This window comes from Carassius gibelio, chromosome B15 (assembly GCF_023724105.1).
Source record: "Carassius gibelio isolate Cgi1373 ecotype wild population from Czech Republic chromosome B15, carGib1.2-hapl.c, whole genome shotgun sequence".
Taxonomy (NCBI): Eukaryota; Metazoa; Chordata; class Actinopteri; order Cypriniformes; family Cyprinidae; genus Carassius; species Carassius gibelio.
Window position 1 is genome coordinate 6408506 of NC_068410.1, and position 24098 is coordinate 6432603.

At 35.2% G+C, this 24098-nt stretch overlaps 1 protein-coding gene across 4 annotated transcripts in view; it reads right to left on the reverse strand.

The window, feature by feature from the left end:
- Positions 1 to 1873: 1873 nt before the first annotated feature.
- Positions 1874 to 24098, reverse strand: part of LOC127972428 (amyloid beta precursor like protein 1-like) — a 51221-nt gene continuing 28996 nt past the window's right edge. Inside the window, exons 2-17 of one of the 4 annotated variants that reach the window (XM_052575906.1) lie at positions 18611 to 18793; positions 14554 to 14683; positions 12999 to 13111; positions 12476 to 12672; positions 11203 to 11528; positions 10787 to 10914; positions 10619 to 10693; positions 9169 to 9327; positions 8775 to 8903; positions 8201 to 8300; positions 7949 to 8116; positions 7779 to 7802; positions 7472 to 7539; positions 6637 to 6702; positions 6127 to 6270; positions 1874 to 4757 (exon numbers count right to left, since the gene is read on the reverse strand). In XM_052575906.1, the coding sequence (XP_052431866.1) occupies positions 4659 to 4757; positions 6127 to 6270; positions 6637 to 6702; positions 7472 to 7539; positions 7779 to 7802; positions 7949 to 8116; positions 8201 to 8300; positions 8775 to 8903; positions 9169 to 9327; positions 10619 to 10693; positions 10787 to 10914; positions 11203 to 11528; positions 12476 to 12672; positions 12999 to 13111; positions 14554 to 14683; positions 18611 to 18793 (2109 nt within the window). In that variant the 3' untranslated portion in view covers positions 1874 to 4658. Of the gene's footprint in view, positions 4758 to 6126; positions 6271 to 6636; positions 6703 to 7471; positions 7540 to 7778; positions 7803 to 7948; positions 8117 to 8200; positions 8301 to 8774; positions 8904 to 9168; positions 9328 to 10618; positions 10694 to 10786; positions 10918 to 11202; positions 11529 to 12475; positions 12673 to 12998; positions 13112 to 14553; positions 14684 to 18610; positions 18794 to 24098 lie in introns of all 4 variants that reach the window. The other 3 variants (XM_052575905.1, XM_052575908.1, XM_052575907.1) reach the window with 3 other exon arrangements.

Genomic DNA, 24098 nt, shown 5'->3' on the forward strand with positions numbered 1-24098 from the left:
TGAACTTGACAAGATGGAGATGCAACGAAGTCACTATAAGGCTTATGCACATGCGGAATGATCATCTCAGTGTTGGCTGGATTTGTTTTTATCAGTTCAGTCAAACATCTGAATGTTGATTGGATTTGAAAAATAACTATTCATTCATTTATTCATTAATTAATTCATTCATTGTTTTTAATATATATTTGTGCAGACTTAAGCTAATATGTCTTCTCAACTAAGCACAAGCAATAAAAATAGTTCAACTTAAATATTTTTGCAATTCCAACAATTTGCTAATTGGAAGGTATTTTTTATTTATTTTGCTCCTAACAAAAATTAATGGTTTGTTATAAGGCAGTAAATAAAAAAGTTTTTTCAGTATAATTGCATACATGGTTTAATGTACATGACGTCTTGCTTGCTTTATGGCTAAATTTAAATTCCTAATGCCTGATTTAATTAATAAATCTTATTCTTTATTAAAAATTATTTTAAAATGTATTGAATTGAGGCTGAGAAACAGAATGTGGCGAAGGTGAACATCCCTGTGGTAACTCACTGAATGAGCTAATGAGCCAGTCGTCCAGGTAATTGTATGTGGATGCTCTGGAGCATTTATGTGGCCAGAGCAGCATCCATGCCCTTTGTGAATGTCCTTGTTGTCAAGGTTAGGGCAAATGGAAGAAACTTGTACTGGTAAGCCTTTCCCACAAAGGCAAACCTGAAGAACTTCCTGTGTCACCAAGCAACCTTAATATGAAATAAGGCATCCTTCAGGTCGACGATGACAAACCTCCCGCACAAATCACCCCCTTGTGAGAAGATACTACAGTCACGTGAACCCCACTGAAGTGAGAGAGGGAGAGAAAGGGCAAGGCCCATCTGCACACTCTCCATTGTGTCAAACTCCACATCCGATCCTCAGGTCGTAGATTCACAGAGGGCCTCTGTGGCATCCGGAGCCCGATGTCAAAAAACAAATTTTGCAGAGGGACTTTGAGACAAATGTTTTCACAAATTTCACATTAGAAGCGCTATTAACCACCTCGGGCACATCTGAAAAACCCAAACACTGATCGTGGGGGTCGCCCTTCGCAATAAAGCAAGAACATGGCAGCTGGTCGCAACAAAACCCCATGGCACTTTACCGCAAGGAAAACAGTGTTCCACTATCGGAATTGCCGAAGTGCAAATGAAGAAGTCTCAATAAAAAGGAAAAAAGAAAAACTGCAACAGAAGGGCTAAAATGGCCGCTTTGTGTAGGCAGAGAAATCTGAGGAGCAGGATTGCGACGTAAGAGTGTCGAGTGGTGTCCACACCATCAGCCAATGTATTCTAATTAATTCATAATTCTATATGAGCTTCAGACAATCGGCACACCCAGAGGGTGTTCTCAGTGTGTCATACCAGCCCAGTGTTGATTGAACCTATAAAAGAGAACCATCATTCAGCAAAAAGAAACTTTTGTACTTAAGTGAAAGTGACATGACATTCAGCCAAGTATGGTGACCCATACTCAGAATTCGTGCTCTGCATTTAACCCATCCAAAGTGCACACACACAGAGCAGTGAACACACACTGTGAACACACACCCGGAGCAGTGGGCAGCCATTTATGCTGCGGCGCCCGGGGAGCAATTGCGGGTTCGATGTCTTGCTTAGGGGCACCTAAGTTGGGGTTATTGAAGGTGGACAGAGAACTGTACATGCACTCCCCCTACCCACAATTCCTGCCGGCCCGAGACTCGAACTCACAAACCTTCGATTGCCAGTCCGACTCTTAAACCATTAGGCCACAACTTCCCCACGACTTCCCCTTGCTTGCCGACAGGATAATGCTGTTCACAATAACAACCACCATAACAAAAGGGAAAAGCCACAATCAAACTGTGTGGGTCATTTATAATTTTATTGTTGTTTTAAACGCATACAACAAGCCACATCAGTTCACAGGTCGCTTGCTCTTACAATACGTCAATTAAATATATAACACATTAGTGGGCCTTCCAATCACATCCAGAACTTTTCTTTGGTGAAATTCAGAATGATTCAACAACAGCTTATTTAATTGCATTGGTTCCAGAAGCTTAAAGCACCAGTTCATCAAATTTTCAAAGTTCTTCAAACTTTACTTTTAACCAAATGTGTAACATGATCAAGCTGTATCATCAATACATGCTAGTAAATTGACAGGAAAACTGGGGTGTGAACAATATTCAACATATTATGTAGGCTAAATGGGTTTCCATCTTTACCTCCACTTTATTGATTCTTCAGCAAGATGAGGACATATTTTGAAGTAACGATGAATGGACACAAATGAATCAATCTTGGTACTATTGTGCTCTCTGTTTACTAGTTTAGTTTTCAAGCATGAGACAGACCTGTTCAGTGTTTACAGTCCAAATCTATATACCAAATGACCCAAACTCCAATTAATATTGACTTAAATAAAAAATACACATAATTACATCCAAAACACAGCGTTGAAAAAGGCAATAATGCAGCAGTTAAAACATCCGTAACTTTGTTTACATTTCTATTGGTTCAGGATAAGAGAGGGAAGGGTCATCTTAACCAAAAGAAGACACATATAAACTTAAAATCGATCGAAATTGAATACACTGTCCTAAATCTGATGCTGGTACAAAATCTAATTCTGAGTCCTAAAATAGGGCATCAAACCACAATTTTAACTCATCACAATTCATAAATACACATCAGAGTGATCAAAACAACAGTAAGCCGTTCATGTTTTGCTTTAAGTGCAATGAGCTCTGGTGCAATGTGTTGTATTAGGCAAGCCTAACCTGGAGATGTCTAAATGCGGATTTATGACTGTAACGATGCCTTAAAAATAACTAGTATGCCTCGAGAAGCTTCCGTCCATTGTGAGGTTAAACAAGCTTTTTCTGTGGTTTGGCTTCAGTTCAGTGTTCAAAATGTTGCAGAACAAAGGAAGACAAAAAAGTCAATCAAATACAATCATGTCATACGGTTTGGTGTGTCATGACTCAGAAAGAAATCTGTATATATATATTTTTTCCTAAAATAAATAGGTTTCACAGGACAGTTTGATTTGGTATAAAAAAAATGTAGTTTTGGACACAAACATACTGAGCCCACATTTTGGTTTCACTTCTGCTAATATGTCACTTATTATTTAAACACACGATGATGCCATATTCTCCTCAAAAAACTGTCCGTTCTACTAATAAAAAGATTTAGAGCAAGACGTGTCCTTTCTACAACAGGCTAACAGTAATTGTTGCATTTATGTTATTTGTGTCTAGGCGAAAGACCCCCAAAAATTTGTTTTAAAATTTCTATGTGCTAGAACAGAAATGCATTAGACAGACAACTCTAGAACCCTCTAATAATAAAAAACAAACTTGATTTTCGAGACTTGGTGACACGTGTTCAGAAACTTAAACCAGTTCTGGAATCACATCTTGGCAGTCAGAGGTGTTTACCACTTTACAGAGGTGACACCATAGTTTCAGTTACGCAACACAAACCCTCGACAGTTAAATCAACTACTGTATGAAAACGGAGCGATTAGCTAAGCTAACTAACCTACACACCACGGCGTATTAGGAGGAACGTGAATGGAGCCTATGTCTACCGAAGATACATTCAGTCAGGAGTTACTGTGTCATTTTCTTGTGCTGGTTTATACAACAGTCCGTTTTCATTCAGCCATGTTAGGAAATGTTTCGTTCTCTGTGTGAGCAGCACAAGGTCATCTTTACGTCCACACATTGTGTCGATACAAATTAATGATAGAAACGTCTATTCGAGTTATGTCTTTAGTTATGTACACGTAATTGTTGCGCTGTGATATTTTCATTTTTATCAAAAGCAAGAAACAGGACCAACACAAGTACGTTATAGCATCATACACCAAATTTTTGCATGCTTTTCTTTACGCATATGGACTTCAGATTACTTAGAATTGACTTTTAAAGAAGCAATACCAGAAAAATATTCTAAGCTTTCAGGTAGTATTGTTCGATGAACGTTCATTGTACATTTAAAACAATGAGTCAGTTTCTTACGCTGTGATTTGAGACTAACAATTTACCAGAATGTCCGACGGATGAGTTATATGTGAATACAAACCACGATCATTTGAAGTCGAACAGAATGAATCTAGAAATCTAAAATGGCTTGAATCTAAAACTAAGTCTTCTTAGAGGGTCAAAACATCTTCCGGTGAACTCAAAAATATATCATTCATATCACAGTTTCACCGTGAAATAAACTCTGCTTTGAAACAGAAACGACAAAACCAGCCACTCGGGTCGATCATGTTCAGCTTTTTTGAAACACATAATTCATTCAGAAAAAAAGTGTGACGCTATTCCAAGATTCTTAAATGGCCGGACATGCTCAGCGTGGCCACACCCACATGAATGAAAGCAAAAACCGGGGGATAAAGGAGCTTTCAGTGCTCTGCGGATTCTCTTATTAGTGTCTCTCCATGATGAGAGAGTAGTATGCAAACATTTTACTACAAACTCCCTATTTGCGTGCCGGGTTTGTTGTACATTTTGAACATCGGTCATATAGACATACATACAGTACGAGGGAGAGGGGGTTGCAGTGGAAACCCCAATCAAAAAACGGGAAGCGAGAGAGGAGGGCATGGCCGTGAGACTGCACAGCCCTCCTCAGTTCATTTGCTCAAAGAATTTGTAAGTGGGGTTTTCATAGCCGTGATTCTGCATCTTATTCAGCTGTCTCTCCTCGGGGGTCAGCATGGGGTCGACCTGCCGGGAAAGAGACGGGGAGATGGGAAAAGAATCGCTTAGAATGGAGCATAAGTGAAATTAAATGGGTAAAATTAATGAAAGGAAACATTATAATATGCTGGCTGTGAGCAAATCTCAAATCAAAAGGCACATTTGAGCAGAAAAACCTTATAAAATGTAACAAGATTAAAGAATTGTAAAGTCAAGTGTGGCCAGCCAGTATACAAATGCAGGAAATGTAATTTAAAAAAATATGTTATTGTAAATATGTTTGTGAATGTTAGCAAATAAAAATCTAAAATTTTCTTTTAAGAATAAAATGACAAGATACTCAAATACCTTGTGTAACAAATGTAATATTTAAACTCTGGCAAATCTTTAATATATCTTTGCTAAATCTATTAGTTTTTTTTTTTTTTTTTTTTTTTTTGTAAAAGAAACACATTTCCATCTAAAATGCTCAATGATACAAGTAAAGTATTTTGATAGTAATTTTTAATTTAATTAAGGTCAAAGTGTGAGGCCATCCTAACTTCCTACCAATCCTTTTAGATTTTTTTTTTTTTTTTACGAAATTTAAATTATTTATGTTTTTTTTTTGTCTCAAGACATTACTAGTTTATGAAAAAAAAAAAAAAAAACATCTTAATAATGTTTTGAGAATCCAGGCCCTATATGGATTCACATATGTAGCATAATTTCCCATTACATATAGTACATGCTTGATTCTGTCAAATATTTGTGCATTATGATGATCTACAATAATTATAATATTATAAAACATAAATTCATATAATGACCTACCCATTAATGTGTAATGACATACCATCTAAACTGATACTTGATTGCTGTTAGATTTTTGAGCAGAAAAACTTAAATCTTACATACAGTATATCTACTGATTATGACTTTATATGTTAAAATTACAAATTTCACAACTCTCAAAAATTGCAGCTTTTTTATTATGAACAATTTTATAACAATAACAATTTTTATTATTTTATTATATTATTTTACTTTATTTCAAAATAATATTTTTTGTTTAGTTTTTTGCTCTGAAGCAGAACGAGTGCACTGTCTCTACAAAATAATTTCAACTCAGATCTTTATTTCATGTCCACTTCAATATTTATTGGGGTAAACAGTCATGCAGCTATTGAAAAAGAAACAGATAGCAGCAGGAAACTGCTTAAAGGGTTGGTTGTTACTTCCTCGTACTAAATTCACTGCTTAAATGGGTTATGGTGTATTTTAACTAGGCTATCGCATTATAAAAACCACAAACATAAGCCAGAAGCCATTTCGTGTCTGGGTTTGACCATGTTTCTTGATCTTGCATCTTCAAATACAAACACACAGATGTCAGCAGTGATCAGATGAATCTCACCTCCACTATGCCATGACTGATGGTTCCATACGGCTTACGACGGACTAACAACAAGCTGATGACCATCACCATTGCGATGGCCACGGCAACCACCAACAGCCCCACCATTGCCCCGCGGTTAAACGTCTCCAAAACATCCGGCTGCTGTGATGGAAAACAATGAGGCACAGAGTTTGACATTCAGTACAATACAGGAACCAAATCAGCACTTGAGGGGATATAGCTTTATTTCCTTAAGATGGAAATGCATCCTGTCCATGTTCTCTAAATGCATCTGTCCTATCCATGTCCTTTAGTATCTATCAGTAAATAGATAGTCACTCTCAGAGCTCAATAAGCATATTGCAACTTTTAGTTAAGTGTGCAAATCATGGCTTTGCTTCTATGCTCATGCTGAACTTAAAAGTACAATGAGAACTATTTGGCACAGTAAAAGGCTAAATAAAGAAAACTCAACATTAGATTTAACAAAAGAAATGAATTGACAAATGAAGGGCTTTAGAAGCTCACCAGCTCATCTCTCTGGATTCCTGGAGACTTGTAGACCACTTGCTTCAGCTCTACAGACGTGTTGATCTGAGGAACACACGGAAGCTGACTCAGTCATGTCATTAGAAAATCATTTTAAACTCTACTCAGGCTTGCTACTTACAAGTATTTAATAATAAGAAAAATAAAAAATACAAATAAAAAAACGAGTCTGAATTCTGATTTATTCATTTATTTTTTACTTGGGGAAATATCATCTGGATTCATTCAACTCCAGATGGTGCCATCCAGTGGTCAAACTGCAACACTACAAAAGTGCCATGGCCATGTGTCTTGTTCAGATCAGCATTAATAATAATAAAAATAATGATGACGATGACAATAATAATAATAATAATAATAATAATAATAATAAACTAATATTATTTACTATTATTACAATTACAATATCTGTACTTAATAATAATAATAATAATAGTAATAATTGTGTTATTGTATAATAACACATAATCACAACATTTCTGGACAAAATCTGCAGCCCTATAAAAACACAAAGCTAACCTGGAGCTTTAAAAATTACAACATTTTTATCAGTATCAGTGATATTACAATTCGATTTTGCTCCAAAATCTTGCAGCTCTCTCTGACATAAGGTCATGTGACAGCACTGCAGCATAACTACAGTTTTATATGTGGACTAAGCAGGTAGTAAATAGTGTATGCTACACAGCATTCAGTAAGTACCAAGCATGTATTTCATTTTAAAGTTAAGTCACTTTGATAAGCAAGCACTTGTATATGCGAATGTAAATGTGCTATTTTTTTATTTTTTATTTTTGTTATAATTTGTCCTAACCTTCTCCTCGTATTCATAAGTTGGTCCTCTCTCAGAGGTGGTGTAGTCATACTCATCCACTGATGAAACTGTGGACAGACAGAAATATAAATATATTATAAATTATAAATGTATAGCTAGAAATAAATACATATATAACACACACACACACACACACACACACACACACACATATATATATATATATATATATATATATATATATACATACTGTATATTCAATTAGTATATAAGTATATAAACAGTATATAAACAAACTATAACCTGAAATTATATTACAGAAAGTGTGAACAGTTTTAGGATTTACCTTTCTTTTCATTGGGCTGGGGGTCTACATTACAACAAATTTAAGAGATGAAAGGAAAAGGAAAAAGGATGGTTAGTACTTTCAGATTGTTAACATGCTCAATAATTTTTCGTGTTAAGCTCCATTTCCTTCCTCGTATTGCATGTGTTTTGTAGATGTGGTTATTGTACCGATGCGTGGTGGGTAGGGGCGATTCTGGAAAGCTCTGTCTTCTTCCTCCTCGTCATCTCGCTCTTCTTCGCTCTCGGCAGGAAGCAGCTCTTCAGTGGTGCGCGTCTCAGAAAAGGAAGTGGTCATGAGCTCGCTGATGTCCCCCCTCTCTGTTCTCACTAACTCCTCTGCAGAGACACGTAGATTCAATGAGTGATCTGGAGAACTGTCAGACTTTGAGGCAACAGAGGATTCACAAAAACACATCTTACGGATCTCGTCGTGAAGTTTCTCAGCCAGGCCGGGGACCTTGTAGAGCAGAGCCAGGCTCTGGTTCATTCTCTCTTCGATCACATGGAGGTGTGTGTACACCTTCAAACGCAGATATGAGATTATTTTTCATTCATTTTTTGCATTATTTGACATCTTTTTCATATCTGCATTAAACAGACAGACATAAGCAGCAAGACATTTTGGTTTCTATTACTGTCATGCTACCATAGGTAGCTCCGCCCACACTGAAATCCTATTGGTCCAAAATTCTGCTTCACACAATAATATATTACAAATCACATATGTTCTGACAGAATATCATTAATTAATAGTAATACAATGAATGATCATGATAATGATAATTAATAAAGATTTAATAATAATATATCAGTACATGTTTATTTCAAATTTTTTTGTCCAATGTTATATCTGTTTAATAGTAGTTTATGCATTGCAAAGTAGTTGCTAATGTTAAAACCTTAAATGAATTCTAACAAACCAGATCTTATTGTAAAGTGTTAAATCTGTAGACATGAATGAATGGAAGAGCAGATCTGGGAGTGTGTCTCAAACCTGGAATTTCATCTGCTCAGCTTTCTGGGGGTCAGCAGACTCAATGTGCTGGTAATGACGTAGAGTGTGTCGTCTGTCCTTCTGCTCAGCGGCCATATAACGCTTCAGAGCCTGAAGAACACGGTCCGGCTGTGAGGGAGAATGAGAAAGAGAAAGCATGTCAAAAAGAGACTGGCAGTGAATTAGAAACACAATCTTTAATACATGAACAATCAGCTATAAAAAGATAAGAAAACAGAACTGACAGAGTAGTACCTTGATAACTTTTATAAGTGTCTGCCAAATACATAAATGTACATTTTGGTAACAATAAAGACGGTAATATATTGTTTAAAAACTGCAAATGTTGTATTGTGCTTATATTCTCATAGCAGTTCTCTGTAGGAGGACAGACCTGTGGAGGGTCGCTCTGTACGGCGCTCAGATAGCTCTCCAGAGCCAGTCTACGGTTGTTATTCAGGGTGGCAACAACACGGGCCAGGTGCGTCTCCACCAGCCTCTGCCTCTCACCCGCTACCTGCTCCTCGAGGGTCTGTAAAACAGACTGGAAGTGCTGGGAAAGAGAAAGAATAGCAGAGAAATTGTGAGAATTGCCACAGTAATGACTAAAGACATGAAGTAGCATTGCAGCAACACTTAAGTAAAGGGATCAATTCTCACTATTAACTAGTTGCTTATTAGCATGCCTACTATTAACATATTGGCTGTTTATTAGAGCTTATAAACCATATACTCTGCATGACCATATTTAGATAACAGATCAGATGAATGTAAACTATTTTTATTGTAATATCAGTTTGATTATTTTGATGGTACTCTTTAGAAAGCTGGTGATAATTAACATTGGCTCCATAGGAAACACTCAAATAACACTCAACATCTAACCACTCACAAGCTGTAGCAAGATACTGTGCAGATCTTAAACAATGTCAAGATATGATACAGTCCATTATACTGTAAATGAAGTAGATTTAATATGGTGTTCATTGTGTGTTATAAATAATCATACTCTCAAACGTATAACCACAAATACGTACGTATTATGATGTGTTATAATTGTTGTTATGATTTTTTTTAGTTAATATAAGTTATTTTATAATGCATTATGCATTCATTATAATGCATTAAGAATACCCTTATAATGTATTATAAATACGGGCTTCATAGAAAGTGTTACCGAGAGTTCTTTACCAGGATGTTAAGAAAACGGATGAGTCCGGGTCCTGTATTTCACCCTCTTACCATCAGAGGTCGCCATCTCTCGTCCTCCCAGACTCCATTTCCCAAACTCCATAGATCTGGTCACTTATCACACTCTCAGCTGTTTCTCATTGTCTTGGACTATTTATACACCACACTCCCACCAGGCAGGCACAATCTGCCTGGCTGAATTGTTAAATTGTATTTTGTTATGTGTATTCTAGTGATTATCCTGTTCCTGTTTGAGTGGTTTTCAGATCTTGTTTGATCTGTTTCTGTTTTTATTTTATTTTTTGTAATAAACCTGCATTTGGGCCCAGACCCTTGTTTACATGGTGTGTTCACTTACCTGGTCGTGACAAAACGATCAACATTTACTACTGTTGCTATAACCTTTATTTACATCAAGTGGAACCCATTTTACTTTTGTAATCAGACTATTCAAGCAGTTAATATGTAGTCTGTTAATATGAAAGGGTCAGTCTTAAGATCATGAGTCATCATTTTGGGCTACTTCACATTTTTGTGGAAACTGTGATGCATTTTATTAGATTCACTGTATTCACTGTCACGTTAAATCAATTGAATGCATTCTTATTAAACAAAAGTATTCAAAAACACAATTAATGCATTTATTTCTTTACCTCGTTCAGTGCCTGGCGGTCTGACTTGGGCAGGTTCTTTGACTGGTTATCAGCCTCTGCCCACTCCTTCATGATCTGCATGCACAGATAAAGCCATTATTCCCTCTTAAACACTATTAGGTCACAAAGAATCTTATATGCACACATAAAAAGTCCCGCCTCCTTCACCTCATTAATGCGTTTCATTCGCCGTTCCTCCAGGTCCAACTTGGCACGTAGGAAGTTGGCATGTTCACTGTCATCGCCCGGCATCTCGAAGTAAACATCCACGCCATCTGTAGGACGAGGAGTGGGCACTACTGCCGACAGGAGAGAAAGAGAGTTAATTAAGGCCCAATCAGTGATTATTCGATCAATGAATCTATCAAGAGAGAAGGAAGGATCACTAGAGCTCAGTGAGACGGATGTAGCATCAATCTCAGCAGTGTGTTAACTTAAATCTCTATATGAGAGGGAGTTAAAGAGGAAGCATTAAAAATGCAATATCGTTTAACCTCACACATTCTGTTTAACCTCTGCTGAGAGTCTGTGAGAGAGACAATTTATGACTCCTGACACTAGAAAAGATCAGTGGAAAGACTCACGGTTGTCCATCCGTGTTTGAGGTTGGGTGGAGGCTTTGGCAGTTTGGAGGTTCTTGTCATAGTAGAAGTTGTCCATGTAGTCTTGGCCTTGGAAATGAGAGTCGATGGGATACTCGTACTCTTCCTGGTCTTTCGCTGTCGTTACTGTTTCCTCCTCCTCAGCTTCCTCTACCTCAGCTGCCTCTTCGTCATTGCCTTCCTCCTCCTCCTCTTCTTCTTCTTCCTCTGCTTCTTCCTCCACTACCTCTTCCTCTTCCTCCTCCATGTCGTCTTCCTCGATGTCGGTCTCAGGTGAGGGACTGGAAGTGGGTGGCGTCGTTTTCACACTGATTGAGCGGGAAGGATTTTTAGAGTTAAAAATATGATCTTTTAACAAACTCTTCATATGAGCCAGTTCTTCTTAATGAATCAAAAACGTACAGACCACAAGTGTCGTCTGATTCCAGAACAAAGTGACTTTATGAGGCGATTATTTTTAGTGAATCAAACACATATAGTGCAACCAGTGTAGTCTGATTCACAAACAAATGACTCTTATGAAGGGGTTCTTTTTTGTGAATCAAACAAACAGCACAATTTCGGCCCAGAACTGGCCCAGAACTGGCCCACACCTGGCCCGTGTGAAATCCATGCGGGCCAAATGTGGGCCAGATCTGGGCCGAGACTGCTTGCTGTCTTTGACTCTGATTCCTGAACTAATAGTTTTAGTGAATCACATACCGTGCAAACAGTACAATCTGATTTTTTAACTAATGAGTCAGTTTACTCAGCTAAATCAAAAACATACATTGTAATCACCCAAATCCTCTTCCTGAATAAAAAGCTCAAACAAGTTGGTTCTAATAAATTAAACACATTCAGAGCAACCAGTGTAGTCTGATTCCCAAACGAATGACAATAGTGACCAATTCTTTTCAGTGAATGAAACAAACATACCGGTGTGTTAAGCCTGTTCTTGAACAAATGACTCATAGCAGTCAGCTCTTTTTAGTGAATCAAAAAATACAGCTCAATCGGATTCTTGAACAAATGACTCTAATAAGTCCCAAACAAATGAATCATATCAGCTGATTCTTTTTAGTGAATCAGTCACATACAGCTTACAACTACAGCAATCATGGTGCTAAAATGAGTTAAATTAGGATAAGTTTTGAAATAATTATCATAGATGTATCACTTAAATCTGGTAAATTTGGTAAAATAACTAAAAATGCTAATTAATAATAATAATTTGGTATCTTTATTCTGGGAAAGATACTACAGAATCCTTTACCTGGTGACCACTTTTTCTCCAGCCATGGAGACGAAGGGTGTTGTTTCTCCTTGTAGAGCGTCTGTAGTCTCCATCTCTCCTCGTCCACTCGATCCTGCCCTGCCGGGGCAACAGACATATTCCACCCCTCGGAAACGGTCACCGCACGGCAACAACATCCCATAACTATGCAGCTCCAGACTGTCAGCTGTGCAGGCCTGATGAGGAGAGCAAAAGATGAATGACTGCAGCAGCGCTTGAATTTTTTTTTTTGAAGTGCATTATTTCTTATTTAATCTTTTTGTAATTCCATGTACGTGTCAAGGTGAAATTACCCTTAAAAAATTCAAATGGAAAAAACTGAAAGTACCAGGAGATACTGTTGATAGTGCAGAGAGGAAATGAGAATAGAAGATCATAGATCACAGCGGGGACTGCAATTTCACCGGCACCAGACTAGCCATTAAAGATGTGAAGCTATTAAAACTGAATTTCAGTTCTAATACTTTTCCAGGTTGTAATTTTGTGAGCTTTTATTATTTACCTCTTTGGCGATGTTGTGCCAGTAGACATAGCTCTCACAAGAATCCATCTGCTCCTGGTGTAAGAAACGGCAACGATCCGGAACCAAGAGTGCCTCGCTGACATACTCACCCACTGAGAGAAAGAGACAATTACATGGGTCATTAAAAAAAATATGAATAGCATGTATATTACAGTTCAAAAGTTCGGGACCAATAATATATATATATATATATATATATATATATATATATATATATATATATATATATATATATATATATATATATATATATATATTTACAGTGTGTATTATTTTTATTATTATTATTATATAAAATAGTTGTTTTTTCCTACAAATGATATTTAAAAGAATTATATTTAAATTAAATTATGTTCTGTTTAACTTTCTATTTCAAAGTATTCTGTAAAAATATATCATGTAGAATCATGGATTCCACAAAAAAATAAAGACATTTATTTTTTCTATTATTTTCTAGTTATTTAAAAAAAATATATGTTAGAAAGGTAATTGTGACCATTTACCTCACAATTCGAACCTTGTTTCTGGAAATTCTGATTAAAAAAAAAGTCAGTATTGCAAAATATAAACTTTTCCCCCTCCGAGAGTTACATCTACATTCTATTTTATTTAAAAAACAGAATTAGTTGAATAATAATATATTAATAATAAAAGACTTAATGGAATTGACGTTATAGCTTGCAGAATTTAAATTGCAGATTTAAACAGAATTGTGAGAAAAAGAGTCAGAATTGTGAGATAAATTACCTTGCAATTAACTTTTTAATTTTTCTATTCTGTGGAAGAAATGTGCTTTCATAGTTTCAACTTTGATAATAATAATAATAAATAATTCTGAATGATTTCTGAAGGATCATGTGACACTAAAGACTGAAGTAACGGCTGCTGAAAATCCACTGGAATATATTTTTAACCATAAAAAAAACACCCTTTTTTTTTTACAACAGCCTTGGTCAGCACAATAGAATTCTCTCAAAACCATTAAGAAATTCTACAGACAACCCATACATTTGAACAATAATGTAATTGTTATAATAACGGGAATATATAAATAAATTCAAATAAAACATAATGAGAAATGAGTCAGACAATACTGGCGATAAAATAGTGGCGTTAGCATTTCTGAAAATGCCCACGTGAGCTGATGCTGCAAATATAGGAATATAAGACGTGGGAACTTAAAATATGTGCAGTGTGTGAGCAAAAACCAAGGACAAAAGCCCCTCAGAGCCAAACAGCTGCACAAGCATTACATATTCATCAACATTAGCACTGAGCCAACACATTTATGATTTATTTACATATTTTGCTTGTGATATAACATGCTTGTGAGGCACTGCAGAGTACAATGTACTATGAAATTATGCTTAGGAATTTTAGAAACTAAGTGTGCACTCACAATTCATTTGTAAAAAATAGTCATGTGTATATGTTTACATGACTGATTGAACTACATGTGATATTGCTGTTTAATATTGTATTTTTAAAGTGACATCTGTATTATAAACCTGTTCAGGGTGTATTTTTTACTCACCTAGACAGCGGTAGGGCACGACGATGAAGGAGCGGGTCTGACAGTGACCCCAGCCCTTCTTACACCAGCCCGGGATGGTCGCTGGAGATGAGGCCTCTTCCACATGGGAGATCTGCAGTCCTGGATACATCTGACATACGGTGAGAGCGACAGACACAAACACACGTGAGGAACGAGCAGGGACAGGAGTCAGGATCACAACAGTTGGAAAAAGGACAGGGGAATAATCAGTTTCTCATGCAGACAACAGAAAAAAAGGGGGATGAGAAGGAATGGGACAAAAATAAATATATGGCACTACAGGATATTGGACATTGAACTATTCTTGTTTCTAAAAACGTAGCTGCACGTAAAAGGCTTTTAATATGACCATATATCTAAACCACACATGCAATTAATAACAAGCCAGATAAATACATAATGGCAGCTTTTTTAGCCGATGGTTACTTTTGAATGGGAAATCTCTCATTTGACCACAAGAGGGAGTCAGTGAGTCAATCCTGCCGGCTGAGACTGCAGCACTTTAAAGTTAATAAAGGAATGTGAAATTATTTTCTGTGTTTGGCACTAGGGGGCGTCAGAAAATTTCCAACGCAATTATCCCTCACCTTCAAAACATGTTTGCAGGGGCACTGAGTCAGACTGAGTCATCTGTACATTAGGATTTATTCATGATTCAAGACACAGCCTTATCATAAATAAACAATGTACTAATAAATCACAGATGAGAGGGGGAATAGGAAAAGAGGAAAAATGTATAGAAATATGTACGTATATTCAGGAATATACATGTTACATTAGGTTTGTTGTTTCACTATATATTTTTATATATAGAGGTTTGACAAGACAAGGTCATTCACACAAATATAAAAAATTAGCAACTTGTAATAATAATACACATCATAACATTTATTATTTAACACTACTGTTTATTTGACTTCCAATATTCCGTCCTAAAATATGCAGTACATATATGATACAATAAATTAGATGCTCAACACTCATTAAATATTTAGTTTCATTTTATTTGTTTATCAGGGACTATATATTCTAATGAAAGGCTGAATCTGATGCAGATATTAACAAATATATATATATATATATATATATATATATATTTATAAAAAAATTATATTAAACACTAAAAGTTTGTTCCAATATCCTGTCCTAATACAGATATATACATCCATTGAATAACATTCTCTTATTCGTTATTTAATCTTGTTTTATTTTATTCATTATTTGTTTATTAGGGACCTTATCTTCTAATAAAAGGCTGAGTGAAAAAAAAAAAAAAAAAAAAACACCCTTTCAATCAATATTCTGTCTTAAATTATGTATACAATATATTAAACATGGCACTCAACATCCACTGAATAAAACTTATTTTTAATAATTTATTTTATATTATTATTAATTACAGATAATAACAGATATAAATTTGTATTCAACACTTTTTCTTGTAATCTTCTGTCCTAATATTCAATATAATAAAACAGATGCTTAACATCCAACATAATTCATAACAACATTGTATTTTATTTTATTCTATTAATTTCCTTCTTTTTTTAGGGACTATATCTGCCTGTGAAAGGAAAAGACAAATGTTTTTATAAATTAATTAAACAAATGAATTTACCTCTTTAACATTTTTATATTTAGGATAACAGTAATTTGTGGCTATAGTTATGGAGTTGCACACACTCTGCTGAATTTCAACTTCCTTTAAATATAATCACAACACAGGACAACCTTGAGTCCATTCTGGCTAAACTATGACATTTTGTTCAAATAAACATCATGAGGAATACAAAAAAAGAGTATTTTTCTGGGTACATGCATGCATCAAATCAATTCTCACTGGGCTGAAGTGAGTGAGAGTGTAATCTTATAGACATATGGAAAGGGATCATTATGTTCTAAACAATCTCTGGCAACGAGGCCGCAGTCTAAACCTCATCCAGCCAGGAGAATGACATATTCTTTGGCCTCTTCATTCAATTTTGATGTCACTCGTGCCAGCTAGCTTATGTATATGCCGCTTCGTGCCAGGCTAGAATGCAGGCACAATAATGCTTTTAAAAGCCATTAGGCAGAATGACTGGTTGAGCCCAGATTAACGCACAACGAGGTGATTTTATACTGTGGCGGTACGGACAGTGTGTTTATTCAGACAAGGTTGAACCGACATTGCTGGCACTTATAGAGCACAGACAGACAAAAACACGCTTCTTTTCAAACTGACATCTCAATTTTCTGAATTGTTGTCATGCAGTAATACAGGCTTAGACTGATTTCAGCCATGAAAAACGCGAAATCATATTTGGCAAGATGCATTGCTGTATTTGGCAATTGAGTCATATTGAATGACCAGAAGAATGCAGGAAAGCATGGCATTTTTCACTCTCATTATCCATAAGGAATGCAATGGAAATTGGCACTGAACAACGTTACAACTCTACAGGGATGCAGGGAAATGCTATTTTGCAATGTTGATATCCTGAAGGAACGCAGAAGAGCATTCGAAAGCACTGATGAAAAACAGAGGAAAACAACCAGGCATCATTGCTCATCCCTAATTCCTCTAGATGAGACAACAGGGAAAGAAAAACTTGCAATCCTCTTAGGAGTCAGAGAATACAGTCATATTAGCCGCACAATACGTTCAAGCCCTAGGCGTACGGAGACCATAAATCTCCACCGCTGATTGATGAGGAAGAGTATGGCCATTATCCTGCACACTTAATACGGCGAGAGTTAGAGAGAGAATTGTATCGAGTTCCCTGTGTATGCACGTAAACGGCGTTTTAGTCTTGTTTTACAATGCTAATATTAGAGCAGGATGTCCTCGGCGTTCACCTTGAGAATATGCTTGAGTGGAGATTGTCTGTGGATGCTTGTCCACATAGTAATTAAACCAATCAGCGCGCATGCTAATGAAGGTGCGCTGAAAATGTAATGAATCAAACAGAACAAAATCAAAACAGATGAGAACAAAACACAATGAGTCAAATAAGATAGAAAAGAACACTGGAAAATAGAAACATAATAAAACTGAACAGAAGCAAATAGAATAGAATCGAAACAAACAAAAATTAAACAATTAAATAAAAAACTATACTAAAATTGATTAGAATAAAGCACAAAACAAAATACTGTGAATAAAGTTTAAAAAAAAATGAACAGGCAAGAACAAAACACACACACACACACAAAACTAATGCAACAGAATTTAACGGAATAGAAAAGACTTGACTAGAATAGGATAAAACAAAACTTAATAAAGAATAGAGCTTAAATGAACTAAACTAAAATAAATAGAAGAGAATATAACAATGGAGTAAAAAATATTAGACGTAAATATGGTAAAAATAAAAAAGCCCAGAAACAGAATAAATAAATAGAGAATAGAGCACAAAAAAATAATATAATAGAATATAACAATGGAATAGAAAAGATTAAACTATAAAATGCATTAAAAAATTATAGAATATAATGCAAAACAAAATACTGTAATTAAAGCTTAAAACAAAAGAAATGGGCATGAACAAAAACAAACAAAAAAAAAAAAAAAAAAAAACGAAACGAACAAAAAACAAAACAAAAAAAACAACAAATGGAATAGAACATACCAATGAAATGGAAAAGACTAGACTAAAATGGAATAAAAATAACAGAATTCAAAACAAAATACTGTAAATAAAGCTCAAAATAAAAAAGGCAAGATTAGCAAAAAAACAAACAAACAGAAGCATACTTAAAAACAGAATACAAATGGAACAGATTGTATCAATGGAATAGAAAAGACTAGACTAAAATAAAAGAATGTTCAAAATAAAAAAATAAAGTTTCAAACAAAATAAATAGGAGAGACTAGAACAAACAAAAGACACAAAACAAATAGGCAAGGAGATATTAAAAACAAACTAAATAACAAAAAAAAAAAAAAAGAGAACAAGATTGCAAACAAAAAAAGAAAAATCACACATACACACACACACACACACACACTAGAATAGAACAGAACAGAATAGAATAGAATAGAATATCACATCACCTCCCGACAGTAAGACAGGATCTTGCTGGGCTGTGTGAAGCATCCCTGCCGTCCCTGAGGATCTGGTTCCCACTGTCCGCTCTCAGTGTTCATGTGTAGAAGCTGACGGCCACAAAACATAGCAATCTGAGGATCTGCCACATGAGGACTAACAGGTCCATTCACCTCCGTCATGGCCAGAGCCTGAGAAAGAGAAGGAGATTTAGACTTCTAATGCTGATTCAATTCAACATTAAAGCTTTATTTACAGTACAAGCATGTTCTAGACAGGTGACTTCTTATGGAACTAGACTTGTGATTATAAGCAAAGCAAGAATACATGCTAGCCTGAAGTGCAAATGTATTAAATCATATAACAGTATAGTAAACATATTCAAGAGGAAGATGTATACAACTTGTTTGAAGTAAACAGAAGATTCTCTTAGAGAAGACCTGCTAACTTTATATCTTGTAGCACTGAGAAAGTGAAAGATCCTGAATTGTTTCGAAGTTCGGAGTGGCCTACATTCCTGATAACAATACGTTAAGCCTGGCTTCTTGTTATTACTGCAAACCACAGAGAGATAAGAAACATTTGAGGCCAGCAAAAATTCAGAGCGATAGGGAAGAGGAAAGGACAGGACGGGGAGAGAGGGAAGAAGGGTGAGTACAGTTGTTATCACTGGCCTGACAGTGAGGAGGAAATATAACATGGAGGCTCATTATTGAATTTCAAATTGAGCCAGCAGGCCAGACTCGCTGATAACCCTAAATGCAGCTTATCCATCTCCCATCAAACCTACGCGTGTAACTGGAGGACAGGCAAAGACACTCAGCACACTCTTTATCACAAACACGCCTGCTCACCCGTCAGCCGAAAAATGAAAATGTTAATGAATTCGAAAGGGCAAAGGTGAACTATTATCTTTAAAAGTAGAAGAGGCTCAGTTTTATAATTGTCATTTTTCATCAAAATAAAGTTTCCTTTTTCTCTGTGAATATGTTTCTAGGGTATTTATGTTCTCTATGTAGTGCCCTTTCCATGACCCCTTCTCGATTATCTCTGCTGTTTTGGGAATGGAAACTTCTGCACACTGTAAAGCATATGTAAACAGCATAATAATAATAAATACATACTAACAATAAATAAAATAGTACTGATAAATAAGTAAATAAATATTAATAATAATAAACAAATACTATTCCTAAATAAAATATTACTAATACATAAATATGAATAAATGAAAGTAAAATTGCATTGATAAATAAACATGAATAATAAATAAAATACAATAAAAATGAATATGATTAATAAATAAATGATCATTAATACATTGTAAGAAAATAAAATACTAAAAATAAATACTATTCATAGAAAAAAAGAGTGTAAGTAAATAAAAAAACAAATAAAATAAAAAAATTCTAAATACATACTATTCATAAATATAACAGCAAAACGTGTTTAAAAATAAGCATTATCAATAAATAAAATGCTAAAAATCAATATTATTATTACCGTATTTTTCGGACTATAGGTTGCACCTGAGTATAAGTCGCATTAGTCCAAAATACATCATGATGAGGAAAAAACATATATAAGTCGCACTGGACTATAAGTTGCATTTATTTAGAACCAAGAGAAAACATTATCGTCTACAGCCACGAGAGGGCGCTCTATGTTTTCAGTGTAGACTACAGGAGCACTGAGCAGCATAGAGCGCCCTCTGGCGGCTGTAGACGGTAATGTTTTTTTCTTGGTTCATTTCTCTTGGCTTATTTCTCTTGGTTCAAGTCAAATTAATTTTGATAAATAAGTCGCACCTGAGTATTAGTCGCAGGACCAGCCAAACTATGAAAAAAAGTGCGACTTATAGTCCGGAAAATACGGTACATAAAATATTAATAAAACTTTAAACTGAATTTAACATCCAAAAGTTTTGTAATAAACCGGATCATCCTTCATACTGAAACTGTAAAGTGTTTAGTATTATGGGATACAGCGAACCTACTATAGTGAACTACGAGTAAAGTAAGAGTACGCCATTGAGAGCACACCCTCAGTTCCTGATTCGTTCTAGTCTGGCCTTCTCTCTCACATCACTCAGTTTCTAGTTCATTCACTTCCTCTCTGTCTCTTTGGCAAAGGATGTAGGTATTGATCTGATATGTGTTCAGTGCTCCTGGAGAAGGGCCCCGGGGACCGTCACACATGCAGAGCAAACAGTAGCCCCGTGCAAGAGTCAGATGTTAATACAAGCTCATTGACCACTACAGTAGGTCATTTGAGTACATCAACACAGAGCAGGAAACAAGGGATCAGGCGAGAAGAGAGTCTAATCGGGGAGAAGCTGCATTTCATCTGGTTATCTACCCAATTCACTGGTTAAGGCTTAGTAGCAGTAGCAGCACACTAATCGGTGCTCTGCAATGAGAAAATAAATTGATATTGCCGTGTTTGTATAATATACAGTATGCGTACCACTTGTCCTCTGCAGAGACAAGATTCATATATAGATATATATTTATGTATGTAGCAGATAATTTAATCCAAAGCCTTTTAGGAAATATTAAAAACCCTGTTGTTACGTACATTAATAATCCCAAAGTAAATGAAATCAAATGAGATACACAGCTGAGATCATACTAAATTCAGAAATATTGAAGAAATGTATGGTGACTACATAAATGTTGCTTAAAACAAATGGCATAAAAAACCCAACAAAATCCAAATGCTTTTAAAACGTGATTTATGAAAATAATTTAAGATTAGCAATGCAAAAATAATGGTGGGGCAACGAAATAAAATCAGATGATTCATGTGCAAGAATCATCACTGACAGGACTGCTTTTCAGAAGAGGAAAATTACTGCGCCTTTCAAAGCATCATTAATCTGGGGTTTGTCTGCGCTGGAGTGATTTATCCTGGATTACGTCTAATCTGACAAATTTGAGTCAAATTTGTATCAGGGTACAGACACTGAATTAAAGAGAGGCAGCGATTTACATGAGTGATTGTCTAAAAGTGTCAGATAGAGCACTAGCTGGATTCACTTACACTGACACAAAACCAGCACTGGATATAATAATAATAATAATAATAATAATAATAATAATAATAATAATAACAATAATAATAATAATTATATATATATAACATCTTACAAAATAATTTAAATATTAATTAATAAATCAACATTTAAATAATAAAATATAATATTAAATTAAACTGAATTAAACTATATGCACTTTCATATATACAAATAAATATATTTGTAATATATATTGTGCAACATTAAAATTGACATGAAAAATTAAGTTATTTAAATCTGATATATATATATAAATATATATATAATAAATTAATTAATTAATAAATTACATTTATTTAATATTTTTTTAGTATTCAATTGTTTGTGTCAGATTACAATATCTTAATTTTTTCATCTAAACTAAATGAATTTAAACAACTGAAGAATTCAAGTCAAGCTAGAAGAATTTTCCTTTCATCACAGAACTAGTCATTTTGATCAGTTCTGTTCTCTTATCCCAAGCGAACTGTAATAATGACTAATGATGAAGAACACACTGTAACATGTGATTATAACACAGATCCCGTGTGCGTCAGTGCTGTTCTTCTGCACGCGTGGATTCTGAGGGGGAGTGATGCTGCGAGGTTGCATGACTTCTTACTTGTGGGCGGAAAGAAGCAATCAAAGCAAAAAACAAAAACAAAACAGCTTTTAAAGCCTGTCAGAGTTTTTTTACACTCCAAAGCTTGCCACGTTTCAGTGGCATTCTAAACGAGGGCGCCAATCTGGCAACCCTGGCAAAGACTGGAAACCCGGCGTACTTTAATCTTCAACGACAAAGTGAATGACAGACACACAGCACTCAGGCAACCAATTAGAGAGGAGATGCCCACAGGGAAGAAGAGGGGGAAAAGAAAGAAAGAAAGGCGAAATGTGAGCGTGATCAAAGGAAAACCCTGCCTCTGCTGGCCAAAGAAAAACGTTTGAAGTCCTAATTAAAATTTATGAGAAAAAAATATATATAAGTCGGAGCCGTAAATATACAATAAATATACAGAGCCCACAGGAGAGAGAGAGCAGCATTAGTGCAGAGCTGAGAATAAGAGGCAAATGCCATTAGGAGACTGTTGGATTAAAAATGATGAAAAAATCTCATCAGCTTGAAGGCTTGACGAATCGGTTAGTGCCGCCGCTGCAGTGTTTGCAGTACACACACTTGTGTGTGTGTGTTAAGAGCCCGGATTGAACCCTGGTGTCATGACATCTCACTTAGTCATCGCTGAAGTTCAGCTGTCGATTACTCATGAAACGGTTCTCAAGTGAACATCTGCTGGTGTCGCTCTTATTTTTGAGTAAAACTGATTTTCAGTTGACTCAACTGAATCCGTACACTTTTTCAGAGTTTCAGCACAGATTACAGAGAAAATAAAATATTTTCCTGAAAATGACATTACATTTTATGATGTTGAATTTTAGATATTAAATCAGAGTATGTGTGGGTGCACATGTATTTTGAATGTATTTTTCATTTCCATTTTAATTTTAGTTAAGGTTGTAGTAAATTTTATTTGTTTTGGTAATTTTTTTTATATTTTTTATACATATGCCTGTATAGTTTTTTTTATATTATTACTTTTTTGCAGTTTTCTTTTTGTTCATTCTAATAGATTAAAATTATATTTTAATAGTATTCAACTTAAAATCAGATGCCTTGGCAATTACTTGATATAAAAAAAGTTTTTGTTTGTTTGTTTGTTTGTTTATTCTTCAGTTAATGTTATTTAAGTTAACTGAAGTTACAGAAATGTTTTTATGGTTTTAGTCAAGCTTTATATCCCTGATACATATATAAATGGAATAAATAAACATACACATATATACATATGCAAAAACAACATAAAACATATTTTTTGAGCAAACATTTTATACATAACTAAATTTTAATATTTTTTATATTTCACATTAATTCTAAATTAATGTATTTTATTTTTGCTTTGTTTGTCTTCGGAACACAATTTATGATATTTTGGATGTAAACCGGGAGGCTTGTGACTGTCCCATAGACTGCCAGGAAAGTATTAAAGACATCGTCAGTATAGTCCATCTGCCATCAGTGCTTCAACCGTAATGTTATGAAGTAACGAGAATACTTTTGCATTTAGCAAGACACTTTTATCCAAAGCGACTTACAGTGCATTCAGGCTAACATTTATTACCTGTGTTCCCTGGGAATTGAACCCACAACCTTGTGCTGGTAACACAATCCTCCCCCACTTGAGTCACATGAACACTTAAGAACATAAAGGGTTTTGTACACAAAGAAAACTAAAATAACGACTTTATTCAACATTTCCTCTCCTATGTTTCTCTCCACTTCACCGTAGCTGCATTTTGGAGGTTATGAGCTGAACGCAGGCAGCGTACTGTCTTCTGAGTTAACCGTGCCACAAGGTTGTGCTGTTTTCTTTCAAATCAAAGCG